Genomic DNA, 19,269 nt, shown 5'->3' with positions numbered 1-19,269 from the left:
TTTCTTTTCCGGCACTGAGTTCCGTCACAGGGGCTCTATACCGGAAAATAACTGATCAGTTTCATCCCCATGCATTCTGAATGGAGAGCAATCCGTTCAGGATGTCTTCAGTTCAGTCACTGAACGGCGTTCTGGACGGAGGAAATACCGCAGCATGCTGCGGTATCATCTCCATCCAAAATTCCGGATCAGTTGGCAGGATGCCGGTTCCGGCATTAACTTACATTGAAATGTATTAGTGCCGGACCCGGCATTAAAAATACCGCAATGCCGGATCTGTCCTAAAAATGGGAAAAAAATATATAACGGATCCGTTTCTCCGGATGACATACGGAGAGACGGACCCGTCTACAAATGCTTTCCGTTTGCATGCAGATTGCCAGATGGTTCCAGCGACGGAACTGCTTGCCCGATCACTCTGCCGCAAGTGTGAAAGTAGCCTTAGTGAATAAAGTGGTTCTAATGAATTTGCAAGACAGCTGAATCATTTTGTGACTGTCATATGAATATTTAAGACTTACAAATATCGTTAATGGCATAGTGCAAGCTCAATGAAAACTTTTCCAGCAAGAGTAAATGCGCTAAAATAACAGAAGAGGTGATAATTACCCCTTTTCTGTCCTGCTACTTCCTGCATTGTGCTCCAGTCCTCCCTGCTGGCGGTTTCCTGGCTGCAAAGGTGAAGTCCTGTACACACCACGTCATCACTGCAGCCAATCCCTAGCCTCAGAAGTCATGTAATTCTAAGGTCAGTGACTGGCTGCATGGTGACGTCGTGTGTACATGACATCACCACTGCAACCAGGAAGATGACGTCATTGCTGCAAGACCGGAGAGCAGTGCTGGAAGTGACAGGGGAGAAAAGTGGTGATCACTACTTCTGATTATATTATCACATTTACCACTGCTGGTAGAGTTTACAATCTTGGACAACCCCTTTAATATGTGGGGCTGCAGCAGGAAATCACATCACTTTACAGGACTAGTGGTGATTTGTCCTTCAGAACCCCCGCAGATCCTCAAATTGAAGGAACTGGAGTGCAAAGACGTGCCATACAGTGCTATTCACTTTGATGGAACTATCTGAAGTTCCCCGGGACAGTAGATAAATGGGAGCATGAGCATCGCTATGTAAGCAAAATGCCAAAGGATCTCACAGTGATCATAGTGATTTGCCATAATATTTGGGACAACCCCTTCTCAACAGACATATCTCCTGGTGAAGAGATGAGCACCATGGGTCTGGCTGCAAAAACTAAAAGGGAAAGATAAGGAATGTCACACAAGAGCTCTGCAGAAGAAATATATTGCACAAGCAGCAATTATATGAATGGGTGATCATATAATGCATGGTCATATCGAGTCCTACAGGGCAGGAGCATCTCTAGAGTGGCTCTTCACTCTGACTAATAGGGTTAGGTCACAAGAGGGTCCCTCGTATGGTATATGAAAAGGACTACCATTTTAACCAATATATTGTAAAAAATAAAAACACTGCTATGTAACCTCTGATGTAAAACTTTTAATAAAATAGCAGATCCTTTAATTAAAAGTCTGGAATCTTGGACCATGGTGACTGAGCAGTCCTTTCTGATCCCATCAAAGGGAACTTGTCATCAGAATTTACCTATAGAGCTATTTACAAAAAAAAAAGATAAAAATGAATAAAATGATATTGACTGATGGAATGTGGCAAATGTACATTGCTATTATTTTACTCTTTAGAAAAGACACAAAAATGCCTGAAAACAGCCCATTGCTATCAGCGTCTGTAGGTATGAAAACTGGGCTACTAGACTACAGGTCAAAGAGAATATCCTCTGGAGATAAACTATATAGTAAATGGCTTCAAATGTTAGACAATGGAGACTTACTAAACTAAATTCACCAAATTCTGGGTCAATTTGTGTAAACCAAATGGCATATATGCCTTCTGCTAGATTTATGATGTGTTTTAATAAGTTTCCCGGGAGTTCAATATTGATAGTCTATCCTCAGAATAGGTCATCTACGTCTGATCAGAGGGGACACCCCCACAATCAGCTGTTTAAAGAGGCTGTGCCAATCCGATGAGCCCTGCGGCCTCCTCACAGCAAACCGAGCACAGCACCGTATATTGTATAGCGACTGTGCTTGGTATTGCAGCCCAGATCCATTCACTTGAATGGGACTGAGCTGCAAACAGGCCATGACCTGTGACCGATGATCGCGACGTCACTGACCTAGGACGAGGCCACAGCACATAACCGCGCAACGGAGTCTTGAAACAGATGATCATCAGGGGTGCCAGAAGTTGGATCCCCACCTGGAAAACCCCTTTAAACATTTCCAGAAAAGAGGGCATTGCTTGGAAGAGTCTTAAAATTGCATCATAATGTGGCCCAAAACACTGGTCTAAAGTAAGCCAAAGAGGACCAGAAAAGTGCCCGTGTCTGAAAAGATGCACCCAATCTATCACACAGCGTGAGCCACAGAGGTGTATTTGGCACATCTTCTGCCTGGTCTACTGTTAAGGTATCTGACACTTTAAGACACCAATAGTAAATCTCTACATTCAATGTTTTATACTTACGGACTCAGTTGATTCATATAAAGACAGTCCACCCTTCAAAAGGCATAGTTCAACTTGTCATAAAGTGGAAAAACCCCTATCTGATTTCCTATGGGCCATTGAACAAATGCCAAATGCTTGCATCCACATCCTACATATCTCATACCTCAGGCCTGAGGTAATTGGGTGCATGCTCTACCCACTTCTGGACAACCCTTTTAAAGTCTATCACCATCATTACCCATTTATGAGGCGTTGCCTTTCAGTATGATATTATATACACACATTGTAGGATTAAATGTTTGCTTCTTTTAGATCCTAGATGGTTAAATTATCAAAAAAGGTTTTGGTAGAAAACATTTGTCATAGGAAAATATAAAACCATAAACTGTGGTCATGAGTAGATCTTAAATGTCAGCTTACATGAATCTTCCGACTGAGCTGTCACTGACAACTAGAGTACAATTTATACATACATTAATGAGACACCACATTTAAGCTTTGCAGCTCTATTCTCTGCTAATGGTTGCCATTCTACAACCAAACTTATCTCTTGGTCCATGGCTTCTTCAAGCACAGCTGTCCTCAAATGATGGTGCCCTATTGCGTGCCCCTATTATGAATGTCATGAGTTGAGAGATGGTTTTGTCAAAGGTATCTCATCTACTGAGATACTGCAACCTCACATTCTACAGACTGTTCTGCGCCATAAGCACTTCCATCCACACCATGGCCATGCCCGGCTGCTTGTGTTTCTACGACTTGGCCTGTGCGTGAAATAAGAAATCAGATTGGAGGCCTTAGGTTACAGCCACAAGGTCAGGTTTCCTTATGCAGTTTTGGAAGCCAATACCAGAAGTGAATTCAAAAAAAGAGAAGTTGTAAAAGTATCTCACAAAAGTGAGTACACCACATTTTTGTAAATATTTTATTATATCTTTTCATGGAACAACACTAAAGATCTGACACTTTGATACAGTGTAAAGTAGTCAGTGTACAGCTTGTATAAAACAGTGTAAATTTGGTGTGCCCTTAAAATAACTCAACACACAGACAATGTCTAAACCGCTGGTAACAAAAGTGAGTTTACCCCTAAGTAAAAATGACCAAATTGTGCCCAATTAGCCATTTTCCCTCCTGAGGACTCGTTAATGTTACAAGATCTTAGGTGTGAATGGGGAGCAAGTGTGTTAAATTTGGTGTTATCTCTCTTAAATTCTCTCATACTGGTCAGTGGACGTTCAAGATGGAACCTCATGGCAAAGAATTCTCTGAGGATCTGAAAAAAAAAAAAAAGGCTATAAGAAGATTGCCAACACCCTGAAACTGAGCTGCAGCACGGTGACCAAGACCATACAGCGGTTTAACAAGACTAATGGGACCAAGATAAAATTGTTCGGTTGAGATGGTGTCAGCGTGTGTGCAACCAGGGGAGGAGTACAAAGACAAGTGTGTCTTGTCTACAGCATGGTGGTGGGAGTGTCATGGTTTGGGGCTGAATGAGTGCTGCTGGCTGTGGGAAGCTAGAGTTCATTGAAGGGAACCGTAAATGCCAACATGTACTGTGACATAGTGAAACAGAGCATGCTCCCCCCTCTCGGAAACTGGGCCGCAGGAAAGTATTCCAGCATGATAAAGACCCCAACCACCACTGCCTTGCTAAAGAAACTGAATGTAACAGTGCTGGACTGGCCAAGCATGTCTCCAGACGTAAACCCCATTGAGCATCTGTGGGGCATCCTCAAACAGAAGGTGGAGGACTGCAAGGTCTCTAACATCCACTAGCTTCGTAATGTTGTCATGGAGGAGTGGAAGAGGGTCCCAGTGGCAAACTGTGAAGCTCTAGTGAACTCCATGCCCAGGAGAGTTAAGACAGTGCTGGAAAAAATTGGTGGCCAAACAAAATATTGACACTTTGGGCATAATTTGGCCATTTTCACTTAGGGGTGCACTCACTTTTGCTGCCAGTGGTTTAGACATTAATAGCTGTGTGTTGAGTTATTTTGAGGGCACACCTAATGTACACTGTTATACAAGCTGTACACTGACTACTTTACATTGTATCAAAATGTCACATCTTCAATGTTGTCCCATGAAAAGATATAATAAAATATTTACAAAAATGTGAGGGGGTGTACTCCCTTGTGAGATACTGTATCTGCCCTTTACAGTTTCTATCCTTTTAGAATCCACTCCTGATTTGGGCTTCTAAAACTGTATCCTAAGTGTATTCTACATACATCCACATGTAAGGCTACTTTCACACTTGCGTTTTGTTTTCCAGTATTAAGATCCGGCAGAGGATCTCAATACCATAAAAAAAAAAGTTTCATTTTAATCCTCATGCATTCTGAATGGAAATAGATCCTCGTTCAGGATGCATCAGGATGTCTTCAGTTCTGGCAGCATTCCGTTTTGTAACTGGACACAAAACTGTGAGCGCCACTGCCTCTTCAAACAGCTGATCGCCGGGGGTCCTGGGTGTCGGACCCCCACCGATCAGATACTGAGGACCTATCCAGAACATAGGTCATCAGTTCTAAAGTCTCAGAAAACCCCTTTAAGAATGTCTGGTAAAAGATGCCCTATACAAAGCACAAAATGGCATAAATATAATATGCTGTTTTGAGGAAACATCTTAAAAATGAAAACTAATAATCAAAAAAAAAAAGAGCATATAAACAATTAAAAAATGCAGTGTACTTAGGCCTAATTCACACAAATGTAATTTACATCCACGTGCTGAACACGAACAGCACAAGGGCCCACAGAAGTAAATGGTGCTACTTACACCGCGGTCCGTGCGGAGACACTCAGGGCATGCACTACTTTGGTCCATGTCTCATGGAACACGGACTTGGAGACCACAGACCTGACTGCACATTAAAGATCACCCATGTGTTGCAGAAGTCTGGATCCGGCCTAACAGACAATTCATTTAAGGGGTTGTCACTGTTTCCGTAAATAAAAGGTTCTTAAAGTTTTACAATTTTCCAATATACTTTCTGTATCAAGACTTAATGCGTTTCAAGATCTCTGCTTGCTGTGATTCAGTGGGAACCTTTATTGTTTACTTCTAGTAGATACCAATCTGTCCTGGAGAACTGATGGACAAAGAACTGTTAGGGTATGTTCACACGGCGCCTTTCGCTGTGGAACTTTGGCATGGACAAACGTGCTGACATTTCGCCGGCGGCTGCCTGGTGTCTGCCTCTCGTTCGTTTCAATGGAAGGCAGCGCTGAGTATCGGGGAGCAGCACCTGAAAGCAGGCCATGCCGAGAAGGGACCACCCGCCATGTGGACGGCCCCTTACAGTAGATTTAGTGGCGTAACTATAGGGGTCACAGTGGTTACAATTGTGACCAGGCCTCTAAGGCAGATTCTCGATTCAGTGATTCAGGAAATGGGAAGTTACAAGCAGGTCAACAGGAGCATGGAGAGGTCCGTAACCACTGGATCCAGGTATGCAGCATTAACCCTTCACCAGGGATCCCGACATTAGCCCTTTCACTGTCTTGACCGACAAGGATCATAACATTAACCCATTTATTGCCCTAAACCACAAGCAATAGTGGAATTACACCCTCATTGCTGTAGACCACCAGGTATACTGTTATTATCCCCTTTCACTGCCCCAGACCACCTTACATTTACCCCCCTTCACTGTCCAAGACAACCAGGGATCCTGGAATTAAACCCCCTCACTGTCTCAGAGCGACAGGTATCGTAACATTAACTCTTTAACTGCCCAGGGCCACCATGGATATTGACATTGGCCAATTTACTGTACCACCTCTGGGACCCTTTCCCATCTCCTGCCTGACTGTTTTCTGAAGTCCCATAGCAATGAATGGAGAGGGTCCCACACATGCACAGACTTTTTACTTCCGTGGGCCCCTTCTGGGGATAGGTGTGGGGTTTCAGAGGTAGGACCCATACTTATCTAAAATTGATGGCATATACTAGCAATATGCTATCAATGTTTCAGATGGGAATACCCCTTTACTGCCCTAGCCCACCATGAATACAAGGAACATTTGCAGAGATGCATCTGAAGGTTACAAATAAAATAGAGACTTTGCGCGAAAAGATCTACTTTTGCAGCAGGGCCCATGAGGCTTCACCTCCGCTCCTGGCCTGTAACTGATCACATGCAAGAGGACAGATTTGTATCCCCTTTTATGTAAACAGGGAGGTCCTATGGAATAACTGCAAGATCTTGAAAGCCACGAGGAATTGATAGAGAAAGCATATTGGAAAAAAACTATTGTACAAAAAATAATAATTATTTGCTGAAATCAGAATATCCCTTTAAATCCATAACTCATAGGTAACTTAGAACTCTTAAATGAATAGCATCAACAAGAAAGAACAGGAGAGGAAATAGCATTTAATATAAAAAGTTGCTAATAGTAATTAAAGGTCTTTATGATCCCAGCATATTTCTGAATACTAAATCAATCTATCGAGAATTGCACTATTAAATTAACTCATCACTCACATTGGTTGATATGTTTTCAGTGCACAAAATGTAACCATTTATTGTGATTATGAACAATGCTTTTTTTTCTAACAAAAGAAAAATAAAATATAGACGTTGCTTATCTTTGGTCCAATGGTATAATAATCCATCCGGTCCTTCGTCTAGTAAAATGGGACGTTTTGCAGACTAACACCAATGTCGCCAATGCCCCTCCCCCCACCCCTCCAATGGAATAATTATTAGAATCAGCAGGTGGTACCTGCACCAGTCAATCATTGGAAACTCTCAGTGGAGCTTGGTTCATCTCAGGCAAAAGATAGTAAAATGTAAGATTTGGGTGGTATTAGTTTCAAACTAATACTGATGTTAACACCTGGTCTTCTCCCCAAGTAAATTAAATGAAGAATATGCAAACTCGTGACCTACAAGAAGCATCTGAAAAAATGGACTTCTGTATAACTAAAGAACACCTGGTATTGCACCACCATGTTCGATAGACACAGCTAGGGTAGACATTATGCATAAAAAAGGTGCAACAAACCACAATATCACTGACAATTATAAACATAAATAAGTAAAAAATACAGTATTTTTTTTTTTTTGCAACTATTATGCAATATAATTTCAGAAACCTGCTGTAAAAAGAATCACATTATAAAGCATTCTTACAGCATAATCTTGAGCTTACTACTGTTTTAGGATCTGCAGTGACCTAAATTAGCCACCAGGTGGAGACTCAGTCATGTTTAGACACAAATGTGCCACGCTTCTTGATTACTTTCTCCGCAGGAAACCATACAGAGAGAGGGCACTTGATAAGGATGCACGATAACTTTCAGTCTATTTGTGAATAACCGAAATAATCCAAATCTAGAAATTCATTTGTGTGGCCCTCAAGCTCTCTATATGTTAGGGCCACTTTTATAGAAACAGCCACCATTAGCCACTTGAATAAATGAGAACCAATGTAATATGTATCCACATACAACAGCCACGCTTTATCCCACTGTACAACATATGCACGTGTATGCAGCACCTTCTCTTAATGCAGACGGCACACATGCTGCTTAACCCTTGCACGTCCATTCCTAGGCCACAGGCAGGCAGGGCATACACAGTGACTATGCGCCACCGCACCGCATTTATTAATGGGTAGTAAACGACCGGAAGGGGAAGTACTGAGTACACATTGCATTCACATAGCAGACGCACGCACGCGGCCCCCATTTATTTCAGTCACCCAAGAAGCTCACTTGGAACCAGCCTACGCATACACACTCCATTCACAGATTGAAAAGAACCAGACATCCTGCCTCGACAAAGAAACAATGTCTGCATAAAGACCCACACAGTCATACGCAGACTCACAGACAACTACCCTGTCCCCCGTCCCATAAATTGCCCCGCTCCCTTGTCCACCTGCAGCTCCTCACTTATCGCTTCGGAGGGTGTTGCTGCTGCTGCTGCCGCTGGGCTCTGGACAGCACCCTTAGGTGCCGAGTGCTCAGGAAGTAGATACGAGCAATGAATCGCAGAGGAGCCCGTGGTGGCTGTTGTTGACCGTTGTTGCGCCCCAGAGGTGGGACACATCCTGGGGACTGGGCAGACGGACCCTGAAAAGGAGAAAGCACCTCTGCCGGGATCAACAATGCAGGCGCCATCCCACATGGCAGAGGAGGCAGGCGGAATACAGCAGGGGGCATCTGTGAAGGAGCAGCAGGGGATGGGATTGGTTGAGCACTGGCCTGAGGGGTTTGATCTCTGGGATTGTGGGGTTTCTCCTTGGGGTTGGAAGGCAGTTTCCTTTCAGGGGGCATTTTGCTGGTTTGGATGGGCAGTTCTCGAGGTCGAGAGGGCTGTTTACCCCCGGGTGCCACATCGTGAGGCTTCATTTGAGGATCCCGGTTTGGGGGCATTTTGGTGGATTGAGGGACAGGCAAGGCCTGCTTAGGGGGCAGTTTTCTGGATTGTGGGGGAAGTTCCTGAAGCTTTGGGGCCAGGTTCTGGTCAGAGGGTAGTTTGGTGGGTTGTTGAGGGGGCAACTCCCGGTCGGGAGGCAGTTCTTGGTTTTGGGGAGATGTGTCCTGTTCAAGAGTCTCTCCCAGAAGCTCGAGCAGCTTCTCATTCTGGATCCTGCGGATGTGACATTGAGCCCGTAGCAAATGGTAAGAATCCAGGAAAACAAGGAGAGGGAGGGAGCCCTCCAGGAACAGCTGAGAGAGGGCCTAGTGTTGAGGTTGTGAGATGTCACAGATGTAAAAAAAAATAAAGGCAAGGTAAGAACATGACAGTGAAATGGATTCAATTCAGCCAGCAAAGATTGGAGCGCAATGGTGTGAGAAACAATGACATAAACACAGGGGGAAAGAGAATGAGTACGTGGGAAAGGAACCAAGAGGGTGAAAAGATTAAAACAAGAGAAAAAAAAGATCGAGTTAGATGTGGTTGTTCAGGCCAAGGATCGGTTCATCATTTATTTAATTGAAAACTAACAAGTTGAGTAAGAAAAATCTTTATTGTCAGTCCTCACACATTATACAGTAGTAGAATAATTGCAGTAATACTTAATTTATATTTTAAATGATCAATGTACTTTCAGACAACTTTGCATAAATCAATAGTATAGGCGAACATAAAGTTTGTAACAAAAATGTCTTGTTCTAGAGTTTTATCAACTATCCCCTTCCTTTTCAAAACTAACACTCTCTGAAATGTATGAGAAATCTGTCTAGCGAGACCAAGACAGGCTGCCTACTCACTGAAGGATCTGATAACATCATTCTATAGAAGTCTATGGAGGGTGGGGGTAGAGAGACCTGATGGGAAAGACATGATGCAGCACTTAATAGTAAGTTTTCTATCTCACCCAAGTGCTTTATTCACATCTATACTGCCAAGTAATTCTTTATAATTTCCTATATGGTGCTTCTGAATGAGTCAGTGTTAAGAATCCAAACTCTCTGTGTGTACTCTATGGAGAGACAAAATGAATGGCCAGTCTATACCCTCCAGCTCAGGGACAACTGAGAATAGATGCAACACGCAAAGGAGAAAACTGCTAAAAAGTGGTAGATACAAGTATAATAGTCCTATATAATTCTCGATAGATTGATTTAGTATTCAGAAATATATAGTATATATAGTAGGGCCTAACATAGTGTAAAAATTTTGGCTGAAGTGTATAGGAGCCAACACTCTTATCGGAAAGCTCCGCATGGAGGTTATGTGGGCATGGCACTGCCATGTGACCCAATATACAGTAAAATCACATTATTATCTTCCTGCATGGTTGATCCCTTGTATTCTGCAGGACATGTGCATTTTCTATTGTACATGGGCCTTCCTTCTGCCCGGCATCATCCTGGTAAATTAAAGGGCTTGTCCAAGGTTTTTTAAGTGATGGCCTATCCTCAGCATAGGCCATGACTAGCTGATTGCCGGCTGTCCGACACCTCACATTCCCCTGGTCGGTGTAGCACCATCGACAGAAGTCAGTGCTGAAACTACACAGAACACTCAACAATGTAGCAGCGGGAGATCGCTACTACATCGCTGCTTCCATTTACTTCAATGTTGCTGGTGCTGTGTAGGTCCAGCAGAGCTACACAGACCAGCCGATTGGTGAGGGTGCTGGGTGTCGGATTCTGACCGATCAGCTTGTGACAACCTAACCTGAGGGTAAGCTGTCACTCAAAAAAAAACTTGGACAACCCCTTTAAGTTTAACAACAGAGATCTGCTTTTGGCCAATTTGCAGGTGACATGTAGGAATCACCAACACACACTGACCTCACATTCTGCCTCGGTGCTCTGCAGCTCCTCCTGCAGGTGGCTGAGTGCAACATGTGGATTACATTCCTGCAAGAGGCACTCTACAAAAGACAAAAATGTGATTAGTTTCATTGTAACAACCCATACCTAGCCACAGTACTTATGTTAATATGCGTTGCGAGACATCCAATAAATTTACTTTCATCATGTAACAACTTTGAAATTTAATTTAATCAGAAGCTTTTGTTTCATTTTACTTGTCTATTTATATGAAAATAAATTCATACATTTAGAACTGTTCCAATTTTCTCAGTAGCTACTGGAGCAACCACTGGAGGTGTAGGGCTCATTCAGACTAGTACTGAACACTGACCCATTATAGTCAATTGGGTAATTGAATTTGCAATTTTGGGAGCATGCACCATTTAGGTCCGATTTTCCCACAAGACTCACCCATTCCAGACATGAAAGACATGGACGTGGTCCGCATGCAATCTTTTTAAAATAAAATTGATGATTTGTAACTAACGCATCTGAATGAACTCTTTCTCTTCCGGTTTTCTGCTGCTTAGCTCGGGTTCACATCAGCCTTTAACTTTCCATTCTTTTGAGCCATCAGAACAGAAAAATAAAAACATCTGTTATTTTGAGCATCAGTTATGATCAGTTTGTGCCACCTATTTTTGACAGGAGATAAAGTATTTTTAGCAGGACTTTTTCTTATGTCAAAAACAAATGGTCTCTGATGGAAATGACACAAACTGATCACAAGTGATGCTCTAAATAAGGGATCTGGTTTTTTAGTTTTTTTTTTCTGTTCTTCTGAAGCATCAGAAGAATGCAAAGCTAAAGCGCAATGTGAACCTGACCTTACTTTACAGCTGTCTAAACGTATACAGGGTCAGCAAAGTAGTCAGAGAGTGGAGAGTCTCATGGCAGATGACTATTGTATTTCCACTTTTTTTTATTGAAAGCCAGAGATCAAGAATTATTCGTGCCACACAAAAAGGTGCATAAGGAAGCGGTCTACTGCAAGCCCTCTCCAATCCCTGTCCCTCTGAGCGAGAGGGCCCTGCAAGGGTCGGGGAAAGGTGGCCTTACTTTGATGAAGCTGAGGAAGAGCCAAGTCTTCCTGCTTCTACCAGGGCTACCACCACAAGTGTACACCAAGAAGCTCAGTGTTGGTCCAGACCCCCATAGGGTGAAGCCAAGGGATTGCAGGGGTGATGAGGAAACTGATGACCAGACACATCCCCCCCCCCCCCCCCCCCCCCCTAGACGTGGAAACACATAAGGGTGCCACATCCTGAAAAATCCTTGTGGCAAACAAATGTGGACAGTGAACACAGTAACGTAAAAAATAAATAAAAGTGAATGTATCCAATTACGATTAAATAAAAATGCTCATTGCTTCTCTTCTACAGGCCTACACTAAACTAATACAACTAAAATGAAATAGGTTTCCAGGAGTTAAATATTGATGATCTATCCTCAGGATAGGTCATCAATATCAGATAGGGGGGTCCGATTCCCTACACCCCTGCTGATCAGCTGTTGTAAGGGGCTGCGGCGCTCAGGCAGGCACTCTGGCCTCTAACGTCACAAATATTGGTCAGCATGTCCTTTTTGCTGCTCAGTTCCATTCAAATGAATAGGATTGGGACGCAATACCAAGAACACATACTATACAATGTGCGGCGCTGTGCTTGGTATACTAAGAAGATGCAGCCGAGCACCATGGCCTTTTCAAAAAGGAAGTCGTACCCTCACCAATCTGATGACCTATCCTGAGTACATCAATATTAATCTCTCGAAAAACCCTTAAAGGGGTTGTCCCACGAAAAATATTCAGCCGTTTTTAAACCAGCACCTGGATCTAAATACTTGTGTTATTGCATGTAATTAAAAAAAATTGTATAGCCACTGAGCTATTCAATAAAATGTATCTGTATAGCGCCACCTGCTGATTGTTTTTTTATTTCTTCGTCCTGCTCACTGAGAAGGTCGCACATGCTCAGTTATATCCTTCAACTGCCTCCTGAGCTGTGATAGGGAGAGCTGAGACACGCCCCCTTAGCTGCAGCAGAAAAGACACTCCCCTTGAGCTGTCAGCTTGATATAAATCTAGCAGAGCAATGAATGGGGAGATTTCTGGATCCATGTGAGGTACAGGGCTGGTTCTAGCTTTGTTAGAAAGAGATTGCCATGTACTATATAATGTCTGATCTTCATTTTTTTACATTAGTCATGGGATAACCCCTTTAAAATACATGAGCCAATTGGGGAGATAGAAAACTGGCTTAGTTGCCCATAGCAACCAATCAGATTCCACGTTTCATTTTTGAGAGCTCCTTTAGGAAATGAAAGGTGGAATCTGATTGGTTGCTATGGGCAACTAAGCCAGTTCTACTTTACACCAGTTTTGCTAAATCTTCCCCGTTCTCTTCGAACACCAATAAACTGTATGATAGCTTTGCGGCTACACTATTCATACACTATCGTTGAACTGCTTTTATGTAATTTTTTTACTCTTCTTTCTTACATTTCATGTAGTTTCCTGTCCAACTACAGCCTAATAAACACCACACCAACCAATCACTCTATTGTATATTCTAATCCAGTGTTATAACATGGGGCCCCACAGCAAAATCTGGAATGAGGCCCCACTCCACCATGACAGCTTCAACAGCAATTGAGTTCGGGTCATAAAAACTGATCTTGTCCCATGCATCTCTACTAGAGAGGAGCGAATTTCCGCTTATGAAATTCGTTCACACTTCGTTTGGTGGTAAAAGTTGAATTGTGTTATGGTTTCCGTTACCACGGACCATAACGCAATTCTATGACGGAACGCATAACGGAATGTCTTTAGAGGCATTCCGTTATTCATTCCGTCATAATAGAAGTCTATGGGCTGCATAAGGGATCCATCCCGTTTCCGTTATGCAGGAGAGAACTCCCCTGCATAACGGAAACAGGACAGTTCCGTTATGTAGCCCACAGACTTCTATTATGATGAAATGAATAACTGAATGCCTCTAAAGACATTCCGTTATGCGTTCCGCCATAGAATGGCGGAACGCATAACGGAATTTGCAGACAAGAATAGATATTGTGACAATGGGTCCGCAAAAAAAAAAAAAAACGCAACACGGACCCCACATGGACGTCCTCTATATTTTTTGCAGACTGTCAAATACATACGGTCGTGTGAATGCATCCTTAGGCCTATTGCACACGGCCGTTTTTTTTTCTCGTTTACTGGCCGTTTTTTGCGTTCCGTATACGGTACCATTCATTTCAATGGTTCCGCAAAAAAAACGGAATGTACTCCGTATGCATTCCGTTTCCGTTTTTCCGTTCCGTTTTAACATAGAACATGTCCTATTATTGCCCGCAAATCACAGTCCGTGGCTCCATTCAAGTCAATGGATCCGCAAAAAAAACGGAACACATACGGAAATGCATCCGTATGTCTTCCGTTTCCGTTCCGTTTTTTCCTGAACCATCTATTGAAAATGTTATGCCCAGCCCAATTTTATCTATGTAATTACTGTATACTGTATATGCCATAGGGAAAAACGGAACAGAAAAACGGAACAGAAACGGAAACAAAAACGGAACAACGGATCCATGAAAAACGGACCGCAAAACACTGAAAAAGCCATACGGTCGTGTGCAATAGGCCTAAATGAAATGCCTCCTCCGGCAGTTTGTGCGCCACAAAGAAATCTACAGCAGCTCAGATAATAATGATAAATGGCCCCCTGCCCACACCCTTTTTTGAAACCTGGCGAGGGCAGCATAAAAAAAAAAAAAATAAAAGATGGTGCAATGCCATTTGAAAATTTGCAAAATCGGGTTCTGCAACTTTTTAACACCAGAAAATTAGCACTATATATACTTTAAAAAATTCCAGGTCTCACAGTTCTTACTTTCCCTTAGTAGTAAAGTTTACACAAAAGTTTTGATTTTACTTTGGAGATGTGGAAATGTGTTCTGTGGAAGGAGGAATCATAACTCACCATTGGGCACGCACTGTGCCAACAGTCAAGTTCAGTGGCGAATAAGACATGGTTTTAGGTTATTTCTTTTTTTAGATCGGGGCACTTATTTCCCCAAAATTGGCGCATATTATTACATTTAGCAATGTTCCTGTCACAAACCACGCTCCATAAAGAAATGATCAACTGGCCCTGGCCTACAACATCAGTTTCATTCATTACTTTTAGAATGAATGGGAACCCAGACTGCAAGTAACAGGCCTCGCCCAACACCAGTAACCGACCTCATGTTCTGGTTCCCGATTAGATGTGTACCACAAAGGCCACGCTCCACAATCCCCTGATAGTCTACTTAGAAGAGTGGATGCCTGTAATGCAACTGGAGTGATAAACTCCAACGAATGAGATTTTTAAGCACATACAGATGTGAAATCCAATGAGGGAATACTTCATCCATTTTTCAGGCATACAAAGGTCACCAATTTTGGCGCAAGTGCCTTTTTGAGCCTAAATTTGCTAATTTTTCAAAGAAAATTACAAAAAGTGGGCAGGGAGTGTGCGGAAGCAGATGGGCCACTGACTGCAGCCAGACTCCTTTAACGTGTGGTACGTTTTACACCACAAATAAGAGGCTGGTGCTTTTTCCTACAGTGTGCAAGCACGACCACCGCTGCTGGATTACAGGGTGGTCATAACCCTTGAATACGAGCAGTGTATAATGTGATGGAAAAATGACTCAAGCCAGCAAAGGAGGCAATATAGATTAGTAAGTGCCTTGTATTAACTATCCACATGATAAATGCTATTTACTGAAGTGAGACAATCCCTTTAATAAGTCTGGTGCATCGGTAAGCCAGTGTTTTGCTATTAAAGGGGTTATCCGTCACTAACAAATGTTCCCCCACATGCCGGGCCCCTCACACTGATTCTACTTACCTGGCTCCCCGCATCTCTCCTGGTCCCCACACCACCGCCGCTGCTGCTTCTCCCCGTGCGCGGATGTCGGGGGGGCATCACCCGCGATACTAGGGAGGCTCGTTCCCGTCACCGCCTGCCATTAGCTGCTCCCCCCTTCCCCCCCCCCCCCCCCCCCCGACACTGGATGTTTTCATCCGCGCATAAGGAGATGCAGCAGTGTGGGGACGAGGAGCGGCGCAGAGCGGGAGCCAGGTAAGTAGAATCCGAGGGGCCCGGGCATATGGGGGAGCATTTGTTAGTGTCGGATAACCCCCCTTAAGACTGGTATAAGAAATGCAGTTTCCTGTGTAGGGTCTATGAAAAATTATTTTATGGAAGAGCAACTTATTACAGTGAAGGCCATCATTATATGGGTGCACTAGCCCCATACAATTCTGCATGTGCCATTTATAAACAAATTGACAACTGGATATTACCATTTCATCATGTCAATAGGATGTGTCCAATCAGAAGAATTCAGAAAATAACGCTGCCCAGACACATTAGATGTATGTTGGCTGAACCAGAAGAATTCTGCTGACCGTCCAGTTTACATGGGGGCTTCCCAACTCCCCCTGCCAGGGGTGTGTGGCTGAAATGTTCTACTTGCTCCTATTCGCAACTCATGCATGCAGGCCCAGCACAGCGTACATGCGTTCTGGGGGAATGGGAGATTCGGCCAACAGTTATCTCGTGTATGGTCGTATAGCACAAATAAATTCTGCAGCGCTTTACAGTACTTTGGGAAGTATCATGACAAGTAATAAAAAGAAATAAACAGAAAAGAAGAGGGGCCTTGTCTGGAAATGCTTACAATCAAAATGGAATGATAGTAGAAGTTATACAGTGCACAGTGCTCTAATTTTATCCAGGCAATGTGTGCCATGTGTTAGCAATGGGAATACACAGACCCTGGGCATATACCCCACTTCACCCAGGCAACCCCTCTGACATGGGCATTTCATGTTCCGATGCTCGCACGGGGCAAGGGCTTTTTCAGCAGATGCGATGACGTACCTGGTCTCTGCTAGGTGGAGGCTTAGCCTAGGGCAGCACTAAAGCCCTCCCATTGCTGCTGGTGATGTCACCAGGTACACTGCTAGGCAGAAGCCTCCGCCTAGCATTGTAAGTTTGTAAACAAAAAATAAATAAATGCTCATCTCAGAGGGGTGAACAAGGCGATATGTCCGGGTTCACCTCTGAACCCGGAAAAGCCCTTTAAGGAATTTTCCTAGATGCTCTCAAAATTCATGTGTATGCTTTCCACAGCCAAGAAGATCTTCCCCTGGACCATCCACTGTTGGAATTTTTTTATTGGGTTGCTCATTGGTAGTGGGTAATGCAAGCAAAGAAATGTTGAGGAAAAGGAACAATCAGCCATTTGGATATTCGTTCCTACTGTTCCAAATATTACTTGCGTACACTGCTGTCAATTAATGAATAAAAATGCAACAAACTGCATCTTTATCAAATAATGGAAAAAAGATTCTTACAATTGGAACCAAGTACGGTATGTAAGATCCATGGACATAATGTTCAACACCAATGTTAACGTATGGTATGGAAATCTGGTAGCTCCCTGGAACTTGGTATCGTGCCTTCATTCTAACCTGGGGATATTAAATCCTCGCTTTTATTGAGAGATACGATAGCAGCCTGGAAGGCGATCAGGAAGACAGCAGGTTTGCCCCATGCAATCTCTAAATTGATGCCGCTATGGGGTCATCCAGAATTTCCATCAGGAATTAGTTTGAGACCCCTCTGAGCTGTGGGTATCTAGAGTTTTGACTAGGGCGGAACATCTGATGCACCAAGGGGAAAGGCGCTGGCTGACCCCAAAAGAACTGAAGGAAAAATACACCCTATCGGATTCCCATTTCCTGCATATAATGCAGATTGTGGGTTTCTGTTCGCATAGACTACGTAATCTGTCAAGGGAGGCGACTACGAATTCCTTTGACGAGGTCCTTGGTTACTCTCCCCAATCAGTTTCTCTCTCTAGGTTGTATAGGGCTTTTCGTGAAAATGCCTGAAAAAGCCCAAGTGTCCACACTTTTTAAGAAGTGGGAGTGTATCACCATGGATGATGAGATTGGGGTGAAGATCCTGGAAGGCTGGAGTAAGGTACGCCAGTGCGTGATAGGTGAGACTTGGCGTGAAACATATTTTAAAATGATGCATCAGGCGATTTATGGCTTTCATTTTCCGGCCTCGCCAGGTTTCCATATTTGTCTAAGTGACTGTTCAGACTGATCCTGCGGTTTTGGTGCATTTTCTGCATCTTGAGCTTTCGTTGCTCAGTGGGTCAGCTGCCAACTATACTGGGACTATCCCATGAGGTAGTGGCCTGGTTGCTACCCTGCAGTGAACTCCAGATCTTTGTACAAGGGTTAAAGGGTGAATACCAGGGGAACGACAGTCCAAAGTGAAACCAGTTAGTTGGCACAGTGGGTCTAAACTCACTAATCCGTTAGAGAGGGGAATGTGTATTTACATGGCATTACACCCAAAAATGTAGGCAAGTTGTTTTGTTCATCTGCTCTCTGACAATGAAGATGAATGCCTCATGTAGAGAAAGTTGACAAAGTGGCTGCCTTAATGATAACCTGTGATTTAAGGCTAAAGGGCAACTTCCAGCCATGATCCATTATATGAGGTAGGTCGTTTTTAAAGTCATGAAGTTTCTGAAAACCACCTGAAAGACATAATCTCTAATGTCTTCTCTGGACGGCAGGTGGCACATTAAAGACGCAATCAGCTTCATCTATTCACACCTCATAAGGTCGCACTTTTTTGTGGGATGCAACATTGCCATTTCACACCACACAGCCAAGGCGCCATGAAGCCCTGCCAATATGGTGCAGGGTGCCATGCACTTAGAATCAGGATATGCCTGCATACTGACATCCTTGCTATATCAGATACACTGAGGAAGCTGTTCGGGTATCTTCAAATGTCCAGAATTTGATGAAGATTTAGGTGTGGATTCTGCATCCAAATCCTCATCAAACCTGCTAACATTCCACAATGCAAGTGAAGAGTATTTTATACCCTGCTGACATAGTGCGGAAAACCTCTGCGTGGATTTTTGCAGAAAAAACAATCAGCGGAAGAATGAGCATGCTCCCTGTTTTCATCGATGACATACAGAAAGGCCAATGAATGGCAACAGGTCTTATTCTTTTGTGGATCTGCGGCACACCATGGGCAGAAATCCATGTGTTATGGCAGGTTCTCATTTGCAGCACATAACTCTGGTACTCTATTCGGGCAGAGGAACAGACTTCCAGAGTTACCGTATCCTGTCCTGTCGCACACTGCCGGGCACCACCGGATCCCCATTGACTATAATGGGATCAGACAGGGATCTGGTGGTTTTCCAGCATAAATACTGGCATTCTGCTGGACATATACCGCTGCTTACAGATGTATTTGTCCAGCAGAATGCTGACATTTATGCTGGAAACCCACTAGATCCCATTATAGTCAATAATGATCCGGCA

General features: G+C 43.4%; 1 protein-coding gene across 1 annotated transcript in view; it reads right to left on the bottom strand.

Annotated features, from left to right (window-relative positions):
• Nucleotides 1–1,554: 1,554 nt before the first annotated feature.
• The window catches only part of VPS37D (VPS37D subunit of ESCRT-I), a 32,193-nt gene continuing 14,478 nt past the window's right edge, over nucleotides 1,555–19,269 (bottom strand). Inside the window, exons 3-4 of the mRNA XM_044288129.1 lie at nucleotides 10,824–10,906; nucleotides 1,555–1,635 (exon numbers count right to left, since the gene is read on the bottom strand). Of these exons, the coding sequence (XP_044144064.1) occupies nucleotides 1,624–1,635; nucleotides 10,824–10,906 (95 nt within the window). The 3' untranslated portion in view covers nucleotides 1,555–1,623. The remainder of the gene's footprint in view (nucleotides 1,636–10,823; nucleotides 10,907–19,269) is intronic.

This window comes from Bufo gargarizans, chromosome 3 (assembly GCF_014858855.1).
Source record: "Bufo gargarizans isolate SCDJY-AF-19 chromosome 3, ASM1485885v1, whole genome shotgun sequence".
Taxonomy (NCBI): domain Eukaryota; kingdom Metazoa; phylum Chordata; class Amphibia; order Anura; family Bufonidae; genus Bufo; species Bufo gargarizans.
This window is presented reverse-complemented; position numbering and strand designations above follow the sequence as displayed.